The 22,126-nt window shown below is 50.9% G+C and overlaps 1 protein-coding gene across 8 annotated transcripts in view; it reads right to left on the reverse strand.

The window, feature by feature from the left end:
• ARAP3 (ArfGAP with RhoGAP domain, ankyrin repeat and PH domain 3) overlaps positions 1–22,126 on the reverse strand; it is a 77,354-nt gene that overhangs the window by 45,642 nt on the left and 9,586 nt on the right. For all 8 annotated transcript variants that reach the window (XM_073356187.2, XM_073356186.2, XM_073356185.2 and 5 more), the window contains 9 exons: positions 13,023–13,292; positions 12,430–12,499; positions 7,787–7,907; positions 6,926–7,113; positions 6,002–6,108; positions 5,642–5,841; positions 1,908–1,993; positions 1,432–1,614; positions 998–1,160 (listed from right to left, as the gene is read on the reverse strand). In XM_073356187.2, coding sequence (XP_073212288.2) covers positions 998–1,160; positions 1,432–1,614; positions 1,908–1,993; positions 5,642–5,841; positions 6,002–6,108; positions 6,926–7,113; positions 7,787–7,907; positions 12,430–12,499; positions 13,023–13,292 — 1,388 coding nt within the window. The remainder of the gene's footprint in view (positions 1–997; positions 1,161–1,431; positions 1,615–1,907; positions 1,994–5,641; positions 5,842–6,001; positions 6,109–6,925; positions 7,114–7,786; positions 7,908–12,429; positions 12,500–13,022; positions 13,293–22,126) is intronic.

Consider the following 22,126-nt stretch of genomic DNA (forward strand, 5'->3'; position numbering starts at 1 on the left):
GTCTTCAAATTTTGCCATCTCACTGTCTGCCCCTTTTTCCAGATTATTTATATTGAACAGCATTGGTCACAGTGCAGATCCCTGGGGGACACCACTATTTAGCTTTCTCCATTCTGAAAACTGACCATTTATTCCCACCCTGTTTCCTGTCTTTTAACCAGTTACTGATCCTTGAGAGGACCTTCCCTCTTATCCCGTGACAGCTTACTTTGCTTAAGAGCCTTTGGGGAAGGACCTTGTCAAAGGCTTTCTGAAAGTCCAAGTACACTATATCCACTGGATCCACGTTGTCCACATGCTTACTCATGCCCTCAAAGAATTCCAATAGATTGGAGAGGCATGATTTACCTTTACAAAAGATGTGTTGACCCTTCCCCAACACACTGCAGAGAGTAGCAGAGCAAAACCTGTGGTTGCCTTGACCCCATGGAAACATTGCCACGTCGCTGGGGTTGGGCGGTGACCCTGGGAAGGTCAGTGGCATAGAGACCAATGGTCCAAGTGTGGGGAAGGGGTGTGTTCCAAAAGCGGTGTGTTCCATGTGACACTGGGAGATTCCAGGTGGGGCAGGGTGGGTTCCATGTGGGGCGTGGGGTTCCAGGGGAGGTGAAGTTCTGTGTTGGCAGGGGGTTTCCGGGGATGGTGGGTTGCCTGCGGAGCAGAGAGTCCCCTGTGCAGGACACAGGGGGCTCACAGGCATCCCTCTCAGTCTGCCATGGCTCAAAGGTGGGCACAATGTGGGATAATGACAAAGCTGGCCCCTGCAGGACCTGGAGAACTGTGGTTTCTGCTCCTTGGGATGACTGGCTCTGGCCAGAGCCTCAGCCTCACGGTTCTCTTCTGATGCCCCTGACATTCCATGGGAAAACGGGTGGCACAACTTTGCCAACGCTGAGGGCAGCAGAACCAGAATGGGCAGGGGCAGGGGAGGAGGCAGTGACAGATAAGCCACCCCCATCACTGCTGTGGGGTAGGGGGCTCTGGGATCTCCATTTACCTGGATGGTTCCCATGCCAGCTGCTCTCAGGGGTCTGCCAGAGCTCGGTTCCCTGCGACCCGTCGCAGCCCCCTGTGTCAGCTGCCATCCCGGCTTCAGTGGCAGAGAAGAAATGCAGGATCGTCTTCAGCAGGCTGGGCCCTGCCACAGCAGCACAGAGCGCCTGGGGCGAGAGACACGATCAGATCCCTAGCCTTGGCACACCCGCTGTCCACGGACACCTGGCTGCCAGCTCAGGGGCAGGAGGGGGAGCAATGCAGGCATGTGTGTGTGCCCACACAGAAGGCCAGATCTATCCTGCCCATCCCCATGGCTTCTGAACCCCTGCCACAAGTGCAGGAGGGAGCATTGGGTCAGTAAGGGAGTTCACTGTGCTCTCTGTGCAGAGCCTGTGCCACTGCCCCAGGACCGTCCAAGCCCAGTCTGCCGATTACCTGCAGCACGTCAACCTGGAAAGGGTAGCGGGGGTGTGGGCGGCGGTACCGCCCGTCGCGGTATTTGTGAGTGATGAAGACCTGTCTCTGCTCCGTGCTGGCGTCTGGGTAGAGGGCCTCAGAGGGCGGGAGGCACGCGGCCCAGAACCGGTTCGCTCGCTCGTTTCCCAGCATGATGAACAGCTGAATGAAAGCGCAGAGTCACTGGGGAAGGGGGCAAGATAGCACTGGGGGATTCTGTGGGTTGTTGAGGGGGGACATTGCAAGCCCCTGGAGGGGGCTGGGTGTCAGAGATGGACAGGGGATTCCCTGGGGGAATGCTCTGGGTCCTCTCCCCGCTGCCAGGGCATCCCCAGGAAGATCAGCCCCCCACCCCAGACCCCGACTGTGACACACATTTCTGTAATGTCAGCTCTGCCTTGTGGGCGCTGGCTGTGGCAGCACATGGATGGGGGTGAGCAGGGCAGTCTCTGTACCTGGACAATCTCATTGCTCCAGACACTGGTGTCGAGCTTCAGGCTCTGCACCTTGGACACGCTGGAGCCCAGGCTCCGGTGCTGACCTGTCAGGAGCAGCAGAGAGACTGTGAGCAGCCCGGCTGCCCGACCTGGCCGGCCAATCAGCTGCCAACCCATCCACCTGCCCAGCCAGCCAGCCAACCTTTTGACCCAGCCACTCAGCCCCCCACTGACCCGCCAGGCCCCAATACCGACCCACCCACCATCCCACCAACCCGCCTGCCCCATATACTGACCCACCCACCCCCTGCCACCCCACCGACCCGCCTGCCCCATATACAGACCCACCCTCCTCCTGCCATCCCACCGACCCACCTGCCCCATATACTGACCCATCCACCCCCTGCCATCCCACCCACCCATTTGTACCATATACTAACCCAGCCGCCCACCATCCCACTGATCTACCTGGCCAATATACTGACCCACCCCCTGCCATCCCACTGACCAATTTGGCCCATACATTGAGCCCCCCCACCATACTGACCCCGCCAATCCACCATTCCTCCGACTCGCCTGGCTCATATATTGACCCACCCACCCGCCATCCCACATTCCTGCCTGGTCAATATACTGACCCGCCAAAGTGGAGCGCAGAATCTGGTCCAAGAGGTAACTATAACAGGACCACTTGGAAATAGTGATCATAATATAACAACATTTAACATTCCTGTGGTGGGAAGAACACCACAACAGCCCAACACTGTGGCATTTACTTTCAGAAAGGGGAACTATGCAAAAATGAGGAGGTTAGTTAAACAGAAATTAAAAGGTATCGTGACTAGAGTGAAATCCCTGCAAGCTGCATGGACACTTTTCAAAGACACCATAATAGAGGCTCAACTTAAATGTATACCCCAAATTAAAAAAAACAGAAAAGAACTAAAAAAGAGCCACCGTGGCTTAACAACCATGTAAAAGAAGCAGTGAGACATAAAAAGGGATCTTTTAAAAAGTGGAAGTCAGATCCTAGTGAGGTAAATAGAAAGGAGCATAAACACTGCCAAATTAAATGTAAAAATGTAATAAGAAAAGCCAAAAAGGAGTTTGAAGAACAGCTAGCCAAAAACTCAAAAGGTAATAACAAAATGTTTTTTAAGTACATCAGAAGCAGGAAGCCTGCTAAACAACCAGTGGGGCCCCTGGACGATCGAGATACAAAAGGAGCACTTAAAGATGATAAAGTCATCACAGAGAAACTAAATGAATTCTTTGCTTCAGTCTTCACGGCTGAGGATGTTAGGGAGATTCCCAAACCTGAGCCGTCTTTTGTAGGTGACAAATCTGAGGAATTGTCACAGATTGAAGTGACACTAGAGGAGCTTTTGGAATTAATTGAGAAACTTAACAGAAGGAAGTCACCGGGACCAGAAGGCATTCACCCAAGAGTTCTGAAAGAACTCAAATGTGAAATTGCAGAACTATTAACTATGGTTTGTAATCTGTCCTTTAAATCAACTACTGTACCCAATGACTGGAAGACAGCTAATGTAATGCCAATATTTAAGAAGGGCTCTAGAGGTGATCCTGGCAATTACAGACCGGTAAGTCTAACGTCAGTACCGGGCAAATTAGTTGAAAAAATAGTAAAGAATAAAATTGTCAGATACACAGAAGAACATAAATTGTTGCTCAAAAGTCAACATGGTTTCTGTAAAGGGAAATCATGTCTTACTAATCTATTAGAGTTCTTTGAAGGAATCAACAAACACTTGGACAAGGGGGATCCAGTGGACATAGTGTTCTTAGATTTCCAGAGAGGCTTTGACAAGGTCCCTCACCAAAGGCTCTTATGTAAATTAAGTTGTCATGGGATAAGCGGGAAGATCCTTTCATGGATTGAGAACTGGTTAAAAGACAGGGAACAAAGGGTAGGAATAAATGGTACATTTTCAGAATGGAGAGGGGTAACTAGTGGTGTTCCCCAAGGGTCAGTCCTAGGACCAACCCTATTCAACCTATTCATAAAATGATTTGGAGAAAGGGGTAAACAGTAAGGTGGCAACGTTTGCAGATGATACTAAACTACTCAAGATAGTTTAGACCAAAGCAGATTGTGAAGAACTTCAAAAAGATCTCACAAAACTAAGTGATTGGGCAACAAAATGGCAAATGAAATTTAATGTGGATAAATGTAAAGTAATGCACATTGGAAAAAATAACCCCAACTATACATACAATATGATGGGGGCTAATTTAGCTACAACTAATCAGGAGAAAGATCTTGGAGTCATCGTGGATAGTTCTCTGAAGACGTCCACGCAGTGTGCAGCGGCAGTCAAAAAAAGGGAATCAGTAAAAAAGGGATAGAGAATAAGAAGGAGAATATCTTATTGCCCTTATATAAATCCATGGTACGCCCACATCTTGAATACTGCGTACAGATGTGGAACCCTCATCTCAAAAAAGATATACTGGCATTAGAAAAGGTTCAGAAAAGGGCAACTAAAATGATTAGGGGTTTGGAACGGGTCCTATATGAGGAGAGATTAAAGAGGTGAGGACTTTTCAGCTTGGAAAAGAGGAGACAAAGGGGGGATATGATAGAGGTATATAAAATCATGAATGGTGTGGAGAAAGTGAATAAGGAAAAGTTATTTACTTGTTCCCATAATATAAGAACTAGGGGCCACCAAATGAAATGAATGGGTAGCAGGTTTAAAACAAATAAAAGGAAGTTCTTCTTCACTCAGCGCACAGTCAACCTGTGGAACTCCTTGCCTGAGGAGGTTGTGAAGGCTAGGACTATAACAGGGTTTAAAAGAGAACTGGATAAATTCATGGAGGTTAAGTCCATTAATGACTATTAGCCAGGATGAGTAAAGAATGGTGTCCCTAGCCTCTGTTTGTCAGAGGGTGGAGATGGATGGCAGGAGAGAGATCACTTGATCATTACCTGTTAGGTTCACTCCCTTTGGGGCACCTGGTATTGGCCACTGTCGGTAGACAGGATACCTTTGGTCTGACCCAGTATGGCCATTCTTATGAACCGCCATCCCACATGCCTGCCTAGCCCATATACTGATCCATCGACCTGCCAACCCACCAACCTGCCTGGCCCATAAAGTGACCCACCCGCCACCATCCCACATACTGACCCCTCCCGCCATCCCACCCACCCACCTGCCATCCCACTGACACTCCTAGCACATAAATGGACCTGCCCACCCACCATCGCACCAAACTGCCTGCCCCATATACTGACCCACCAACTCCTCCCCACCCGCCTGCCATCCCACCTGCCATTCCTACTGACCCGCTGATCCACCATCCCACCCCAATTGGCCAGTATACCCGCCCACCCAACCACTAACCCATCCACCTGCCATCCCACCTGGCTGATATACCCACCCGGCTGATATACCCACCCAACAACCTATCCAACTGATATACCTGCCCATCCACACACAAACCCACCCAGCTGATATATTTCCTCACCCACTTGCCAACCTGCCTGGCTGATATACCACCCAACCACCTGATATACCCAACCACTGACCCGCGCAGCCGATATACCAACCCGCCTACACACTGACACATCCAAGCAGATATACTGCCCCGCCCAGTCATTATACCCACTCACCAACCCGCCCGACCAATATACCCACCCGCCCAAACTATCTACTGATCCGTCAAGCGCTCTTACCCCCCCTCCCACACCGGCAGGAAAGGGAGGAAGGAAATGCACTGGCCTGCACACTGCTTGCAGATCACCACGCACAGGTTGATGGATGCCCAGTCGGGGCTCAGGGCTCTGCAGTCAGCACAGAACTTGTTGGCTTTGTTGGACCAGATTTTCTCAGCCACCTCGTAGTCATACAGCATCTCTGCAATGGCATCCTGCAGGGCCTCCATCCACTCCCGTTTTTCCCGCTCTGACTCAGCCACGAAGCTGGGCAAAGGCACAACCAGGAAACTCAGAGTGTCCTGGGCTTGTCCTTGGGCACCCGAGTTACACAGAGCCCCGCTGCAGCACCCAGGTATGCCAGGGCACCCAATACGCTGCCCAGCCTCCAGCCAAACCCCAGACTGGCACCCCCCAGCACAGTTACCTGAAGATCTTGAGTGGGCTGATGAGCTCGAAGCTACGGTTCTTGGCCTCCCGGATGGTGGCACCGTGGAGCTCTATCAGGCAGATGGCGATGCCCATTTTAAAGAACTACGAATGGAGATGGATGCAGTGAGAGGCTGCAGCCTTAGCCCTGCAGAGCCATGGCCCAGCAGGGGGTACAGCACCCACAACCCTGCAGGACAGCTGCACACGCTCCAGGTACACCCACAGACAGCAATGCCTGCATGGGGCACTCTCCCCCTTGGCATACCAGCGGGCCCGCTTTGCCAGCCTGCACTGAGACTCCACAAAAGCACATATCCTGTGGGGTGGGGGTGGGTGGGTACACACCCCCTCACACGCTACCCATGCCAGGAATAACCCGTCCCTGGTAAGGTGGGGACTCAGACTCTGGTCTTACAGACCAGGCCTGTCTGCTACATTATCCTCTCTGCCCTGTCCCCCGTCACTGGCTCCTCCCGCACACTGCTGGGGGTGGGCCAGGCCAGGGAGAATGGCCACCCCGTGTTACGGAGGGGAAGCAACTGGCTCTGGAACCAGAGGCCACCATCTACTCATCCCAGCCCAGTGCCCTCTCCTCTGTCAGGTCCCACAGGGGAAAGGGGCTGGTCCCCAGTCAGAGCGGCCTGGCCCGCACTGGCATTAGGCACACGTAATCCTTGAGCGGGCGTCCACAGCTCCTTGGCCTGCCCACAGACATGGGCACACAGGCTCCGGGCCATCATCTCTGATCCCAACTACAGGGGCCTCAGCGGCATGTGGGTCTCCTTGGGAGTCCCAAGCTGGGGCCATTGGGTGCTGGGCCCAGGCCCGTGGGGGTGGCCTCAGACTCAGCCTGGCTCCATGCTGCTGGGGGACTCTAGGGCTCCCCACCTGCAGCATGGCCAGGCCCCGCCTCGCTCACCTGCTCACTCTTGTACAGCCACATGTTGGCCAGGCTGAGGGCTGCAAACAGCTTGGACTTGTGGCCCTTGAGCTCCAGGGTGCCACACTTCTGGCAGTGAGTGCTGCTGGCCAGGCGGGGCTGGGGGCTGACCAACCGCTGCTCTGCCACCTTTCTCTGCAGGGTGGAGCACCACTCGTTCCTCTGAGCTGCAGGGCACAGCAGGGGTGGGGTGGAGACAGGCAATGAGTGTCCACACGCAGTCCAGCACCACCTGGGCATAGCCAGGACACCACAGATGGAGCCCAGCCAGGAGCCGGCCCCAGACATCCCAGCCCCAGGGCTCGGGAAGCAGAGCAGGGATGAGCAACTGGCCCAGCCGCAGCAGAGGGGCGCTTGCTGTGGCAGACCTGGGGGAGCTCCCCATGGTGGCAGGCTGGGCCAGGGGAGCAGTGAGCACTGTCAGTGGGAAGCAGGGACTCCACGGGGAAGCAGTGTCTGAGGGAGGCCATGGGCCGGGGGGCAGGGAGAGGAATGGTCCGTACAGGGGGCACAGAGGTCAGGCTGGAGGAAGCAGCTGGGGCCAGGGAAGAGTTGTGGATGCAGGCACCTAAGGGAGTTTGGGCTGAAGGACCTGCAGTGGAGGTGGGGGCTCTGACTTGGGAGGGGAGGCCTGAGGATGGGGGAAACCCCTCAAAGGGGAGTGGGCTCCGGTTGGGTGAGGGGAAGGCTCTGGCCAGGGGCTGTGGATTAGGGGCAGTCTCTAGCCATGGGGGCTCTGGCTGTGGATGGGAGGCAATCTCTGGAGGGGGGGCTCTGGCTGGGGGCTGTGGATGGGGGGTGGTTTCTGGATGGGGGGCTCTGGTCAGGGGTCTCTCTCACCTTCATTCTCGGCTCTGAAGACAAAGATCCTGTGGCTTGTGACGACCTGGAACTTGTTCTCCTTGGTGGCGCGTGCCATCTCAATGACAGAGAGCGGGATCACACCCTTGGGATATGGCTCCTGGAACAGCCCCAAGAGGGTTACACTTCAGACTCTGATAGGACCCCATTGCCCCTGGTGGCAGTGTGCCCCCTTCAGGCAGGGCCCAGGGAGTTTGCTTTGGGCTAACTTAGTGTTTACATTGCTCTTTTATTACCCAGAAGCTCTGTGTTCTTGGGGAACCAGGGCACAGTACCCAGCCTGTCTGACTCACGAAAGACCTTCCCCACCACCACCTCTGCTTGAACCAAAACGGATCAGAAGAAAGACTTATAAAAAGCAATGAAAAGGCACTGGGAGACACACCTAAACCCCTGGGATAAGGGTGACAGGATTAAGGAAACTCCCCTAGCTTCATTTGCATGGAAGATGAGACAAGTAGGCATCTCCATTAGCATACAGAATGGAGAACAGAGATTCCACAGCAAGAACTGCACAGAACTCTGGGACCAAAAAAAGCAGGGAAGCACTGCATGATGGGGGATCTCTGCTCCAGATGTTAATGAACCCACGCCTGTACACACCCAGCTCAGTAGTTATCAGACCAATTCTAGTAATAAATCCTTTATTGGTATCCAAAAGAGTGAAGCTGCCTAATTGCATTGAGAGCTCTCTCCAAGGAACACCACCCATAGCCAGGAATGATCAGCTTCCACTGTCTAGCCTGAACAAAACAACTTTGGTATACTCCCTTGAGCCATCAGTGTACACATAAACAAATCTAGTGTTCTCCCTTGAACCATTTTTGTTTCTCTACAAAAACCCCAACCCATTCTCAAGTAAGTGTTCTGATGCCTGAATCCAAAATCTGCCTCAGTTCCATTCAGACTTCATCTTCTCCTGACTGATCGTGCTGGGGACTCTGCCTGTCTCCAGCACTCCAGACCCTCAGCTACCACCACCACCTGGGACCCCCAATCGATTCAAGGGGTGGTGAGAACCCAGCTCTCTCTCTCTCTCTGTATAGCCTTCTAGCCCTGACTTGAGTGATCAGTTACAGTTTTCTCAACCTGAATTTTATAATCAAGTGCAAGTTAGATTTAATATTATAACTGTTTTGTTTGTTTGGCTCCCCTATGATTATTACCTGGAAATAAATAACTTTCATGATTAAGCTGGTTGCTTCTCTCTCTCTCTCTCCCCCTCCCCCACCCTTGTGGGTGTTTTTTGGTTTCCTCATTCATTCTGCAGCAACGCTCCTCAAACCTAAGTTAAAAGATCCCTGCAGCACCCAAAAATCCTGTGGGGTTTGCTCATGAAGTGGGTCACTATCAGAACAACTGTAACGTGAAAGTGGGGATAGGGACGTGCTGAACCTGGGACGTAGGAGGGTGGCAGCTTGGAGGTGCTGCTCAACCCTGCCTGCTGAGTCCAGGGACATACAAGGGGTCAGCTTGGGAGTGCTGATTAACGCGGGTCCTCTCCGATGTGCTCTGTTAATGTGTCTGTTTGTCTAATTCTGGGGCTGGTATTGAGGTGCCAGAGGTATTAACTGCCAAGTCTAGAGATCATAGAATCATAGAATCATAGAATATCAGGGTTGGAAGGGACCCCAGAAGGTCATCTAGTCCAACCCCCTGCTCAAAGCAGGACCAATTCCCAGTTAAATCATCCCAGCCAGGGCTTTGTCAAGCCTGACCTTAAAAACCTCTAAGGAAGGAGATTCTACCACCTCCCTAGGTAACGCATTCCAGTGTTTCACCACCCTCTTAGTGAAAAAGTTTTTCCTAATATCCAATCTAAACCTCCCCCACTGCAACTTGATGTTAAATGGCTCACTGAGAGCTGAAACCAGTTGTGGTGAGACTGTGTTTCTGCCCAGACCTGAAATCACTTGTGGCAGGACTGTATTTCTGCACAGAGCTAAAATCACTAAGAGACTGCGCAGCAGAGCAGCAAGCAGGCAGCCGGTGATGAGAGACCAGCAGGGTGGCAGTGGAGACATGTGATGATCGAGTAAGTGCCTCTTACTGCCCACCCAGGGTAGGAGGTGAACTCTGCAGATGCACCTCTGAATTCCAGGTCTGCACCAACCAAAGGCAGCAATTGTGAGTGGGGTGCAGAGAAGGGTCGGGCATGTGAAGGGGACTTTTGGGTTGCTAGACTTAAGACTCTGAGGGAAAAAGAAGCATTGCCAGCAGATCAAGGTAAGTGATTATTCCCCTCTCTTCAGCACTGGTGAGGCCACATCTGGCGTACTGCGTCCAGTTTTGGGCCCCCCACTACAGAAAGGAAGTGGACAAATTTGAGGGAGTCCAGCGGAGGGCAACAAAAATGATCAGGTGTCTGGGGCACATGACTTACGAAGAGAGGCTGAGGGAACTGGGCTTGTTTAGTCTGCAGAAGAGAAGAGTGAGGGGGGATTTGATAGCAGCCTTCAACTACCTGAAGGGGGGTTCCAAAGAGGATGGAGCTCGGCTGTTCTCAGTGGTGGCAGATAACAGAACGAGGAGTAATGGTCTCAAGTTGCAGTGGGGGATGTCTAGGTTGGATATTACAAAAAACTATTTCAGTAGGAGGGTGGTGAAACACTGGAATGCGTTACCTAGGGAGGTGGTGGAATCTCCTTCCTTAGAGGTTTTTAAGGCCCGGCTCGACAAAGCCCTGGCTGGGATGATTTAGTTGGTGTTGGTCCTGCTTTGAGCAAGGGGTTGCACTAGATGACCTCCTGAGGGTCTCTTCCAACCCTAATATTCTATGATACTATGAAAAGGAAACTGCCCAACCTACTTGGGGTGGGTCTTTTACTCATTGTTTATGTTTATGAACTCTGTGGTGTTTTCCCAAATTAATGCCAAGTTACTTCCCTCCTTTTATTAAAAGTTTCTTTTCTACACTCACTGTGCTTGTGAGTGGGGAGGAAGTATTGCCGCTCAGAGGTGCCTAGGGGTGCTACATAAATTTCCTAGGTTACGGGGTGGGGGCTCAAACCAATTCTGTGTTGGATCGATGGAAAGGAACCCCTAGATATTGAACCCGGCCCTGGCTGCAGCTGGCTCCACCTGGCAGAAGGGTTACACGTGCATAAGTGTTGCAACACCTCTGGGATGGCAGGGGGTGTGAATGGACAGGCCTTGGCCCAGCTTGACTCAGAGCCCAGACCGAGTCCCTGGCACTGACAAAGTGAGCAAACAGCTCGGCCCTTGGGCCCAGGAGCACACAGTGCATGTGCCTTGAGAGGCCATGAACAAGGAGTCCTTCAGCATCATGCACCCACGTCTCAGAGTCAAGCACATGCAACTCCATGGCTCTGGCATGTTCCTTCAGGTGCCTGCTCCCGGGATATTCCTCATTCACAGCACTGGGATGGGCACATATACAGCCGCTCCTAAGGATGCCCCCCCGGTCAGGCGCTTGGGCCCCCTCCTGGGCTGTTCCCAGGATCAGGCCACGTACGCACTGGGAGCTGCACAGCTCCTGGCTACTAGCTGCACCATTCCAATGTGCCTGGGGCAGGAGAGTCCTGAGTGCCCAGGAGAGCAGGCCCGGCCCAGCTCCTTGGCACCCTGCTGGGGTGCTGCATGTCACTGGTGAGGAGGGCCCTACTTCAGCCTTAGCTCCCCTCTCCCTGAGCAAGAGCGCAGACCCTGCCGGGCGCCCAGGGCAACACAAAGGCTCCCAACTCAGGCCAATCCACCCTGCTGTCCTGGGAAGGCTCCCAAGGGGACTGTTCAAGGGGGAAATACACCATTGCCCTGCCCCACCTCCCCTCGGACTCACAGGGCAGAACCAGTTTCCCTCATCCCCCTCCTCTCCCCTTGGCAAAGTCCAGCCTGGTCACAGCCCAAAGCGGGAGGGGCACGGGGCACTGCAGCAGGGAATACGGAGGCAGAAAGAAAATGGAAACTGCTATGCCCCAGGGCACAAAGGGGTGCTCCTGCTCAATGAACTGGGACTGGGACATGCCACTCCCACCCCTTCCCCCTCCTCCATTAACCTCATCCCTATCCCTACCCCAGCCCTTCCCCCCCTCATCAATTTTATCCCCTAATCCTGACCCCTAACCCTGCCCCTTCCCCCATTAACCTCATCCCCTAATCCCAGCCCATCCCGCAACCCCAGCCCTTCCCTGTCCTCATCAAACTCATCCCCATCCCCCACCCTTCCCCCTCTTCTTCAACCTCATACCCTAATCCCACCCCATCCTCTAACTCTTTCCTCTCCCCCATCACCCAAATCCACCCCATCCCCTAACCAAGGCTTAATTTATAATGAAAGAGGTGCTGGGGCTCAGACCCTGCACAAATTAAGCACTGGCTGTGAGGCCAGAGAGTGGCGGCTGCAGACTGGGCACCCAGCTCAGGACAGAATTACGGGTGGCATGGTATGGAGGTGTCAGGGCTATTAAATGCCAAGTCTAGAGGTGCTGGGGCTCAGCCCCCGCACAAATTAAGCACTGCCCCTAACCCTGCCCCTCTCCCCTTCTCCTAACCCTGCCTACCCCAGCTCCACCCCTCTCCCTGTCCTGCCAGCCCATCCCCTGACCGGGCCCTGGTAGCAGACTGCTCACTGTGCAGCTGGGCTGCGGTCCATACAGACTCACCTTCTCGCTGTGGAAGTACATGAGGTTTTTCCCGTCGAATCTGATGAAGCGCCTCTGGAAAACATAATTCCTGGTGGGAGGGCAGAGGAGGGGAGGCTGCTGGGGTCAGATCCTGGCAGAGCCCTGGCCCCTGAGACACCCTCAGACTAGCTAGAGCCCACTGCAGAAACAAGGGGAGGGCACCCCTGCAGGAGGTGAGACAGGGCTCCCTGGGTTGGACTCCCCGTCCCAGCAGTCGTGCTGCACCATCCCAGCGACCCGACTGGCCCAGCAGGTCTAGGCAGGCATGTCGTATATAGCAAGGCTCCCAGCAGTTGCAGGCCTACTTGCAGGTGGCAGCCTCACCCAGCATGGGAGCACCCAGCGTATTCACTTGCCAAGATGCACCAACACCCGCCATGGAGCAAACCAGCCTCCTGTGGGCAGAGAGTGACGCCAGGAGTGGAGCCTGGGCAAAGCCAGTGTGGATCCCAATCCCATCTCCAACCAGAACTGCACATGGCCTTACGCAGGCACAGGGCGGGGACCTGCTCATCACTCACTGAGGTCCCCTGATGGGCACTCACAAACCCTCCCCGGGGCTGGGCACTTACCCCTGCGGGGAGAGCTTGTCCAGCCAGCCACTGAGCACAGTGGGTGGGCGCTCGGACAGCAAGGTGTAGCTGGCATACGGGGAGATGGTCAAGTCATCCAGGACCTCGTCTGGGTAGAGGTGAGACGGAAGGCTGAACTGGGAGCCCTCGGCCTGAGGAGCCTCCACCATGGCATAGTCCTTCGTGTTGTTCTGGAGGATCCAGTTGATCCGTTGGGCCCGGCTCTCATGCTCCTCTGCCGTTCCCTCACTGCTGCACTCGCTGCTGGTCCTGCGGGTGGGACACAGCCTGCCTACTGCTGCTTTCTGGACGAGGGACAGCTGGGGTCCAGCAGCCCCCAGGCAGCACAGACACAGCCTCAGACCTAGCCCTGCCCCACTTCTCCCCATAGAGCCAGAGCTCAGCCCCGGCACATGCTCCACAGGGCACCAGATGAGATGTTTAGGCTGCACCTGTGGGGTCCAGGAGTGGAGACGTGGTGCTGCATATCACTGTCACACAAAGTGCCCCACAGACCCCAGCTGGCCCCCACAAACCTTAAATGACAAATTGCCATGTGGGACCCCAGCATGGGCACAGAGCACCCCCTAAACATATGCTCTGGGTTTGCTCACAGAAAGCAGCAGAGCCTCTGAGGGGCATCCTTGGGCTACTAGTGGGGTCCAACCCCCCTTCTTCCCCTCAAACCCCAGCACCAACCTGCCTCTGCCCCACAAACCCCGTCACTGACCCCCTATTCCCACCCCTCAAACCCCAGCACCGACTGCTCCCCTCCCGCCCCACAAACCCCAGCACCAACCCTGCCTCCACTCCTCAAACTCCGGCATCAACCCCGTCTTCTCTCCCTCAAACCCCGGCATCAACCCACCCTTCTCTCCCTCAAACCCCGGCATCAACCCCCTCCCGCCCCACAAACCCCAACACCGACTGTGTGGGAGAGAGGACTGTAGCATGACACACAGGGTAACAACTAGGGCCAGGAGATGTTGCTGCTGTTGCCTACTCTGACCTTGTCTCTGGTTGTTTCCCCACCTGTTTTCCTTTCTCTAGCTTTGGCACCTGCCCCGCCTCCGTGGGGCACCCCTCCTATCTTGGTCTGTCATTTTTAATCCTCTGACTTCAGCTCCCTCCATTTCTTCTAGAAGGCCTGTAAACTTTCTGTAATGGAATGCTAAACTGCAGCCAGTCCATATGTGGTACAGAAGAACATGACATGGTGTCAGGAGTAAACTAAGAACAGAAACAGAAGGCAAACAGCAACAAAGGTTGCAGACAAAAGGAACAGCAACAAAGGTTGCAGGATCTCATCAACATGCCCCAGAGAACTTCAGCTTTAACAAACCTTCAGACTGGACAGACCAGAAACCATATTTTGCAAGATTTCACATTGCTCCCAAGCTGCACAGAGAAACTGGAGATATACAGGTATCTTCTTTAATTTATGCTATGGGGAGGCAAGCAGAATGAATCTTTCAGTCCTCTGACTTTACTGAAGACAGTCACAAAGAAGACTGTGAAAGGGTTCTGGCTATGTTTGATGCATACTTTAGATTGCAGAGAAATACAACTTGTGAAAGAGCATGTATTCACCAGAGAATTCAAGAACCAGGGGGAAATGTTGAATGTTTTATAAGAACTCTGAATAAATTGTCTGAAAACTGTGATTTTGGGAATGCAAACCATGAAAATACACCTCTACCCCAATATAACATGACCAGATATAACACGAATTCGGATATAATGTGGTAAAGCAGCGCTCCCGGGGGCGGGGCTTTGACGTCCGGTGGCTCAAAGCAAGTTCGATATAACGCGGTTTCACCTATAACGCGATAAGATTTTTTGGCTCCTGAGGACAGCGTTATATCGGGGTAGAGGTGTATCAGAGAGAGGCTGGTCTTGGGTTAAGAGATATAAAACTTTCAGAGCAGCTACAAGTGAAGAGAGATTTAACTCTAGCCACCGCTATACAGATACCGAAATAGTCTGAAATGATGAAAAAGCAAAACCTAGAGAAACTTAACAAACTTGCAAAACCTGTGTAAAGCTGAGCCAATGAAGGATTAACAATCAGCAAGCTAGGGGACCTATAAGCAATCCTCAAGGGCATATCAAAAGGGTATTGCAATGGTAAACAGGGTCATTCCTTGTAGATGGTTAGCAAAGCCACGTCAGGTAGACTAGAATCTTTAACATGTTTGTCTGTATTGTTAGCGAACCAAAGGGCAGATGCTAAGTCTATTCGTCTCTGTTTACTTATATCTTGTTAGAAGTTTAACCATGTAACCAGATTAGCTTGTAGATGCAAATTTGTTTTCATGTCTTAATTGCCTTATATTATGTATGAGGCTGGTTCAGTTAACCATAAGATCAAAGATGTAAGATACTGTAGGAAATTAATAATATTATTTATGCGGTCTTCAACTCCCTATGCTATAATGAAATATCAGCTGATTGTCTGATGTCAATGAACGCAACTAGTTTACCTGTGTCTGCAGAGGAAATAGAAGATTAGCTTCAAAGCAACGCTCCACAGACAATCTGCACTGCCTATTCTTCCTCAGGGGCAGGTCCTGCTGTGACAAGAGACTTGTCAGCTTGCTAGAGAGCTTTAAAGAAACATCCCAGGCCTTATCCTGCTATCTCTAGTCTGCTTAAACTTTGAACAGGAAAAATATAAGTCGTAAGACGGAGATCTTCCAAATAATGATTTGGAATAACCTGGAAAATACTTGGAAAGACTTGAACAGACTCTACACTTGGACTGCCTATTGGACTGTACCTCTTAAATTGATTCCAGAAAGACTTTTACAAATCAGCAGCCTCACCTCACCATCTCTGCTGTTTTCAGAGTAACAGCCGTGTTAGTCTGTATTTGCAAAAAGAAAAGGAGTACTTGTGGCACCTTAGAGACTAACCAATTTATTTGAGCATAAGCTTTCACATCAGATGAAGTGAGCTGTAGCTCACGAAAGCTTAAGCTCAAATAAATTGGTTAGTCTCTAAGGTGCCACAAGTACTCTTTTTCTTTTTGCATCTCTGCTGTGAAATTGACCTATGGACTTTACACATATCTGTATATATATCGAGCTTTTAACCATTGTAACTCTCCTCTTTGTATTCCCTTTTTAATATTAAACCTGTAGTTTTTAGTTACTAAAGGATTGGCATCAGCGGGATTATTGGGTAAGATCTGAGACTCAAACTGACCTGGGGATAAATCCTTTGAGATTGGCAAACCTCACATATGGTGTACCAGGTTTTCAATAACCTCTCTCTATATTAGGCTTGTCTGTCTAATTCAGGGGTGGGCAAAGTTTTTGGCCTGAGGGCCACATCTGGGTGGGGAAATTGCTTGCAGGGCCATGAATGTAGGGCTCGAGCAGGGGGTTGGGGTGCAGGAGGGAGTGTGGGATGTGGGAGGGGATGCACTGTGCAGGAAGGGGCTCAGGGCAAGGGGTTGGGGCAGAGGAGGCATGCAGGGTGTATGAGGGGGCTCAGGGAAGGGGGTTGTGGTGCAGGAGCGGGTGCATAGTGCAGGAGGGGGCTCAGGGCAGTGGTGCAGCGAGGGGTGCGGAGTGTGGGAGGGGGCTCAGGGCAGGGGGGGTGTGGGGTGCAGTCAGGGTGCAGGCAGGGGCTCAGGGCAGGGAGCTGGGGTGCAGGAGGTACAAGGGGGCTAAGGGAAGGGGGTTGAGGTGCAGGAGGGGTGCGGGGTGCGGCAGGGGGTTGGGGTGCAGGCAGGGGTCTCAGGGCAGGGAGTTGGGGTGCAGGGTGCATTCGGGGTGTGGCTCCGGCCCGGCGCAGCTTACCTGGAGCGGCTCCCTGCCTGCCTGCCCTGGCCCCGGCCCTGTGCTGCTCTGGCACCACGTCCCTGCGACCCCTGGAGTGCCTCCCCCAAAGCTCCCATTGGCTGCAGTTCCCCGTTCCCGAAATCAACAGTGGAGAATTCAACAGAAACCATTGACATCTACAATTTGTTCTTCAGAAAGAACAATCAACAGAGAAAACACTACAAATGATAAACGCAGAACAAGAAGGCGGGTCAAGGATTCCAAAGTGACCATAGCTAGTCGTTGCAACTAATGGACAGCCAGCTGACCAAGTTGTTACATGTTCGGGTATTGTAATTAGAAAACCAGCACAATTCAGACACACTTAACAGACAAACTTCAAAGACAGCATAAATATTGTAAATGGTGGAATATAGGACTTAAAGTGGGAGATGTGACGGAATGCTAAACTGTATTATACTGTTCAGCCTGTAGGTGGCAGTATGTAAAATACTGTATTTAAACTGGTTTCAGAGTAACAGCCGTGTTAGTCTGTATTCGCAAAAAGAAAAGGAGTACTTGTGGCACCTTAGAGACTAACCAATTTATCTGAGCATAAGCTTTCGGGAACTACAGCTCACTTCATCGGATGCATACTGTGGAAACTGCAGAAGACATTATATACACAGAGACCATGAAACAATACCTCCTCCCACCCCACGCTCCTGCTGGTAATAGCTTATCTAAAGTGATCACTCTCCTTACAATGTGTATGATAATCAAGGTGGGCCATTTCCAGCACAAATCCAGGTTTTCTCACCCTCTGCCCCCCCCCCCCCCATACACAAACTCACTCTCCTGCTGGTAATAGCCCATCCAAAGTGACCACTCTCTTTACAATGTGTATGATAATCAAGGTGGGCCATTTCCAGCACAAATCCAGGTTTTCTCACCCCCCCCCTTTTTTTTTTCCCAAAAACCACACACACAAACTCACTCTCCGAATGGTAATAGCTTATCTAAAGTGACCACTCTCCCTACAATGTGCATGATAATCAAGGTGGGCCATTTCCAGCACAAATCCAGGTTTTCTCACCCCCACCCCCATACACACACAAACTCACTCTCCTGCTGGTAATAGTTCATCCAAAGTGACCACTCTCCCTACAATGTGCATGATAATCAAGGTGGGCCATTTCCAGCACAAATCCAGGTTTTCTCACCCCCCCCCCCAACTCACTCTCCTGCTGGTAATAGCTCATCCAAACTGACCACTCTCCTTACAATGCGCATGATAATCAAGGTGGGCCATTTCCATCATAAATCCAAGTTTAACCAGAACGTGGGGGGGGGGGGGCAAGAGGTAGGAAAAAACAAGGGGAAATAGGCTACCTTGCATAATGACTTAGCCACTCCCAGTCTCTATTGAAGCCTAAATAAATAGGTTTCAGAGTAACAGCCGTGTTAGTCTGTATTCGCAAAAAGAAAAGGAGTACTTGTGGCACCTTAGAGACTAACCAATTTATTTGAGCATGAGCTTTCATGAGCTACAGCTCACTTCATCGGATGCATGCCGTGGAAACTGTAGCAGACTTTACATATACACAGAGAATATGAAAAAATACCTCCTCCCACCCCACTGTCCAGCTGGTAATAGCTTATCTAAAGTGATCATCAGGTTGGGCCATTTCCAGCACAAATCCAGGTTTTCTCACCCTCCACCCCCCCACACAAATTCACTCTCCTGCTGGTGATAGCCCATCCAAAGTGACAACTCTTTACACAATGTGCATGATAATCAAGTTGAGCCATTTCCTGCACAAATCCAGGTTCTCTCACCCCCTCACCCCCCTCCCAAAAACCACACACACAAACTCACTATCCTGCTGGTAAATAAATAGTATCCGATTTGCAAATGAATTCCAATTCAGCAGTTTCTCCAGAGAGAACTGGAATTGGAATTTCTCCAAATGCTGAAGTGGAATTCATTTGCAAATTGGATACTATTAATTTAGGCTTAAATAGAGACTGGGAGTGGCTAAGTCATTATGCAAGGTAGCCTATTTCCCCTTGTTTTTTCCTCCCCCCTCCCCCCCCAAGAAAAAATTCTTTTTGTATTTAAACTAACCTTAGTCAGATCTGGGAAAGCATTACAGGATCTTATGATGAACCCAGCTGGTGTGTACAAGTAAGCTCTGTAGCCACTCCAGATCTGGTAGAGAAGAACATGACACCCTCCAACCTCCATCCACCTCAAGTAAAGTCTGTGGGGGGGTGGGGGTGGGGTAGATCATCTGCTAAATCTGACCAATTTTCAGAGTAACAGCCGTATTAGTCTGTATTCTCAAAAAGAAAAGGAGTACTTGTGGCACCTGAGAGACTAACAAATTTATTTGAGCACAAGCATCCAATGAAGTGAGCTGTAGCTCACAAAAGCTTATGCTCAAATAAATTTATTAGTCTCTAAGGTGCCACAAGTACTCCTTTTCTTTTTGCGGATACAGACTAACACGGCTGCTACTCTGAAACCTGTTAATCTGCTTATGAGACCCTGGCACCCATTGATCAGCTAAACCATACTCATGCAGTAGTAACTCCCTAGGACTCAGGGGTTCTCACTGTTACACACTGTGTGTACCTGGCACTAAATGAGGGCAGCAGATCTTCAACTTAGATTCTTCTGTTCCAAAGGCACAGGCCCCTAATTCTTGAGCTGTAGGATAGCTTTCATTGGTTAATGGCTGGCTATAGGGAGCTGATGACATGCAGCCTTTGACACCATCCAGTACTAGCTGGTTCATTACCACACACATATTTGTGGCCATGTACATAGTCATCTCCTCCATGTAAAGAACATAAGACAAGACCGCTCTGATGATTGGAGGCCATGACAAATCATCTCATCTTTGTTCTTTTGATTATTGTTTATGTCACCAAGGCTCTTTGATCCCACATGTACCTAGCACATTCCTCTCTATATATTTTAAAATATAATCACCCAGCTTCAAGGACACGGACAGAGTCAATACTAGACACTGAGTCTCCCTATGCCGCTCAACATCAAGGAGTATCGAAATAACTCTGCTCCAAATACTGAACATATTCATGGGGGCTTCCCTCACAGCACTAGCTCAGAGAGGGAGAAATTCACCCCTGTGCAGAGACCAGCATGAAGAGGACGTAAATGAAGCCAAAGTGCGGCACAGATCTTGGACTGGCCTGGGCCACAAAGTTTTAAGCCGGAAATGAACATTCACCACTTTCCAGGTGTCTGGGTCTTGGGTGTATCACTGCAGAGATTTAGGTAAAAAGCAGTGACTTGGCTTCATAGAATCATAGAATATCAGGATTGGAAGGGACCTCAGGAGGTCATCTAGTCCAACCCCCTGCTCAAAGCAGGACCAATCCCCAACTAAATCATCCCAGCCAGGGCTTTGTCAAGCCTGACCTTAAAAATCTCTAAGGAAGGAGATTCTACCACCTCCCTAGGTAACCCATTCCAGTGCTTCACCACCCTCCTAGTGAAATAGTGTGTCCTAATATCCAACCTAAACCTCCCCCACTGCAACTTGAGACCATTACTCCTCGTTCTGTCATCTGCTACCACTGAGAACAGTCTAGATCCATCCTCTTTGGAACCCCCTTTCAGGTAGTTGAAAGCAGCTATCAAATCCCCCCTCATTCTTCTCTTCCACAGACTAAACAATCCCAGTTCCCTCAGCCTCTCCTCATAAGTCATGTGTTCCAGTCCCCTAATCATTTTTGTTGCCCTCCGCTGGACTCTTTCCAATTTTTCCACATCCTTCTTGTAGTGTGGGGCCCAAAACTGGACACAGTACTCCAGATGAGGCCTCACCAATGTCAAATAGAGGGGAACGATCACGTCCCTCGATCTGCTGGCAATGCCCCTACTTATACATCCCAAAATGCCATTGGCCTTCTTGGCAACAACAGCACACTGTTGACTCATATCCAGCTTCTCGTCCACTGTAACCCCTAGGTCCTTTTCTGTAGAACTGCTGCCTAGCCATTCGGTCCCTAGTCTGTAGCAGTGCATGGGATTCTTCCGTCCTAAGTGCAGGACTCTGCACTTGTCCTAGTTGAAGCTCATCAGATTTCTTTTGGCCCAATCCTCTAATGCATCTAGGGCCCTCTGTATCCTATCCCTACCCTCCAGCATATCTACCTCTCCTCCCAGTTTAGTGTCATCTGCAAACTTGCTGAGGGTGCAATCCACACCATCCTCCAGATCATTAATGAAGATATTGAACAAAACCAGCCCAAGGACCGACCCTTGGGGCACTCTACTTGATACCAGCTGCCTACTAGACGTGGAGCCATTGATCACTACCCTCTGAGCCCGACAATCTAGCCAGCTTTCTATCCACCTTATTATAGTCCATTCATCCAGCCCATACTTCTTTAACTTGCTGGCAAGAATACTGTGGGAGACTGTGTCAAAAGCTTTGCTAAAGTCAAGGAACAACACGTCCACTGCTTTCCCCTCATCCACAGAGCCAGTTACCTCGTCATAGAAGGCAATTAGATTAGTCAGGCATGACTTGCCCTTGGTGAATCCATGCTGACTGTTCCTGATCACTTTCCTCTCCTCTAAATGCTTCAGAATCGATTCCTTGAGGACCTGCTCCATGGTTTTTCCAGGCACTGATTTTTCCAGGTTCTGTTAGCAGGGCAGGACAATGACCTGGTGTTTGCTAAATGAATCAATGGGAAAAGCCTTTTTTTTTTGCCATGCTAAGGGGCTACCAGAAGTAAAGGAAAGTTAATTTAAAAATAAGTATTGGATAGTGAACCTTTAAATTCTGCTGGGATTTACCTGGTGCGGGAGGGGCTAATTTAAACTCCTGAGACTTTCTGATGCGCCGAGGGAGAGAAGTGGATTTCTGAATGGGAAGATACGGTTGGCTAAGTAAATTCTACAGAAAGCAGCATTGCCTCGATCTAGTTAACAAATGAAGGTGTGATTCTCTGACAGAAGAGCTGAGGGGAAATAAGAGCTGGTAACAAGCAACAGTGATACCCATGAAGGAGAAAAATGAAAAAAAATCTAATGTCTGTGAGAATCATTTTAATCTGATCTGAGTCCCAAAGATTGAAATGTTCTAATCATAATTGTGCGGATTTTGCATGGTGTCACAGGGCAGTTACTACATGGTAGTTTGCAGAGTTACTGTTATTCCTAAAATAATTAACAGATTTACGTGCTGTGACTGAGTGGGCATATTTTTATGAGTCCTGTTTGTGCCTCAGTTTCCCCTATGTACTGCACTGTTACCAAATGAGTGGAAGGGGACTGTTTGCTCTCAGGGCAGGTTG

This window comes from Lepidochelys kempii, chromosome 8 (genome assembly GCF_965140285.1).
Source record: "Lepidochelys kempii isolate rLepKem1 chromosome 8, rLepKem1.hap1, whole genome shotgun sequence".
Classification (NCBI taxonomy): domain Eukaryota; kingdom Metazoa; phylum Chordata; order Testudines; family Cheloniidae; genus Lepidochelys; species Lepidochelys kempii.